This window comes from Propithecus coquereli, unplaced genomic scaffold, assembly GCF_000956105.1.
Source record: "Propithecus coquereli isolate 6110/MARCELLA unplaced genomic scaffold, Pcoq_1.0 Scaffold11, whole genome shotgun sequence".
In the NCBI taxonomy this organism is placed as follows: Eukaryota; Metazoa; Chordata; class Mammalia; order Primates; family Indriidae; genus Propithecus; species Propithecus coquereli.
In genome coordinates, this window is record NW_012134969.1 from 7,923,398 (window position 1) to 7,924,590 (window position 1,193).

General features: G+C 39.6%; 1 protein-coding gene across 1 annotated transcript in view; it reads right to left on the reverse strand.

Moving 5' to 3' along the window:
- The window catches only part of CPB2 (carboxypeptidase B2 (plasma)), an 84,409-nt gene that overhangs the window by 48,166 nt on the left and 35,050 nt on the right, over nt 1-1,193 (reverse strand). The window contains exons 4-5 of the mRNA XM_012648329.1: nt 495-600; nt 29-133 (exon numbers count right to left, since the gene is read on the reverse strand). Of these exons, the coding sequence (XP_012503783.1) occupies nt 29-133; nt 495-600 (211 nt within the window). The remainder of the gene's footprint in view (nt 1-28; nt 134-494; nt 601-1,193) is intronic.

The window sequence follows — 1,193 nt, forward strand, 5'->3', positions numbered from 1 at the left end:
ATGGGCTTAAGGGAATGTGGATACTTACTTTGTCTACGAACCACAAGCAGAAAGCAGGAGAGATCCATTCTCTGGCATGGATTCCACAGTCAATCCATATGGCATTTTTGGCATTTTGTTCTTTTCCAGAAACCTACTCAAAGAAACCCAAAAGATAGCAAGAACAGTAACAATAAGCCTCAGGATAATAACTGTCGTTTATATAGTGCTTATCTTTAATACTTTCAACAAATCTCTGCTGTACACATTGTTCTCTGCATGCCTTTGAGAATTCTCAAGGGGACTCTAAACACTGGTGAGATTAAGGGACACTAGTTAACATCACAAAGCCAGTGTGAATCAGGACTGAGGTTTGAAGCCAGGACTCTTGATTTAAAGCTCTTTTTATCCTCCCACAAGTACCCAGTCATCCCAGAGCTGCATATGGAAGTTTAGAAGTAGAAACCAGAGAACCAGTGCTTCGGGCCCTATCTTCATGCTTCAGTTAGAAGTACGTGGGTGTGTATTGGGTGGGCAGCCTTCCGTGGGAGGTGTGGAGACACACCAGGAGCAGAAATTCCCGCACTATTTTCCCCAGACTGCATGTTTTTCATCTGTAGGCTATTTCCTCATGTCACACAAAAAGAAGCACACATCTGACTTCTCACAAACTGATTACCAGCAGATCCAGCGATAGAGGCCTTGTTCACAATATGGTGGGCTACTACAAGCTGCTAACTCTTTGTAATAAGAATTCTCAATCTTTCCTCAATGATAGTCTTTGATGCCTTTAGAAGAATTATCAAGAATACCTCCAAAATTGATCATAATTTATTTGCTTTTAAAAATTAGTTACAACATAATTTTAGGCTATAGAGGGAAGAGAGAAGAGTGTTATAAAAATCAAACAAATATGTAGACTTGCATTTCCAAGACAAGAAATATTTAGATTGCCATCTGCACCACTCTAGGAGGCTTTTTCGTAACTTGGAGCTAGCAGTATTCAACAAGAAAGTAAGTGAGAAAGTCAAATGGCATTGGCCACTAATAATCCAATTGTACAGTCAAAGAGAACTAGCTAGCTGATTTAATCTAATCAATGTAAAGAAAATCCTAAATTGTATTAGTTGCCTTAATGGACCTTTCTAACTGCTGAGAGAACTCTCTTGGCACTGGTTCTGACATTGGAAAGATAGCTAACCCCCAGAAACTCA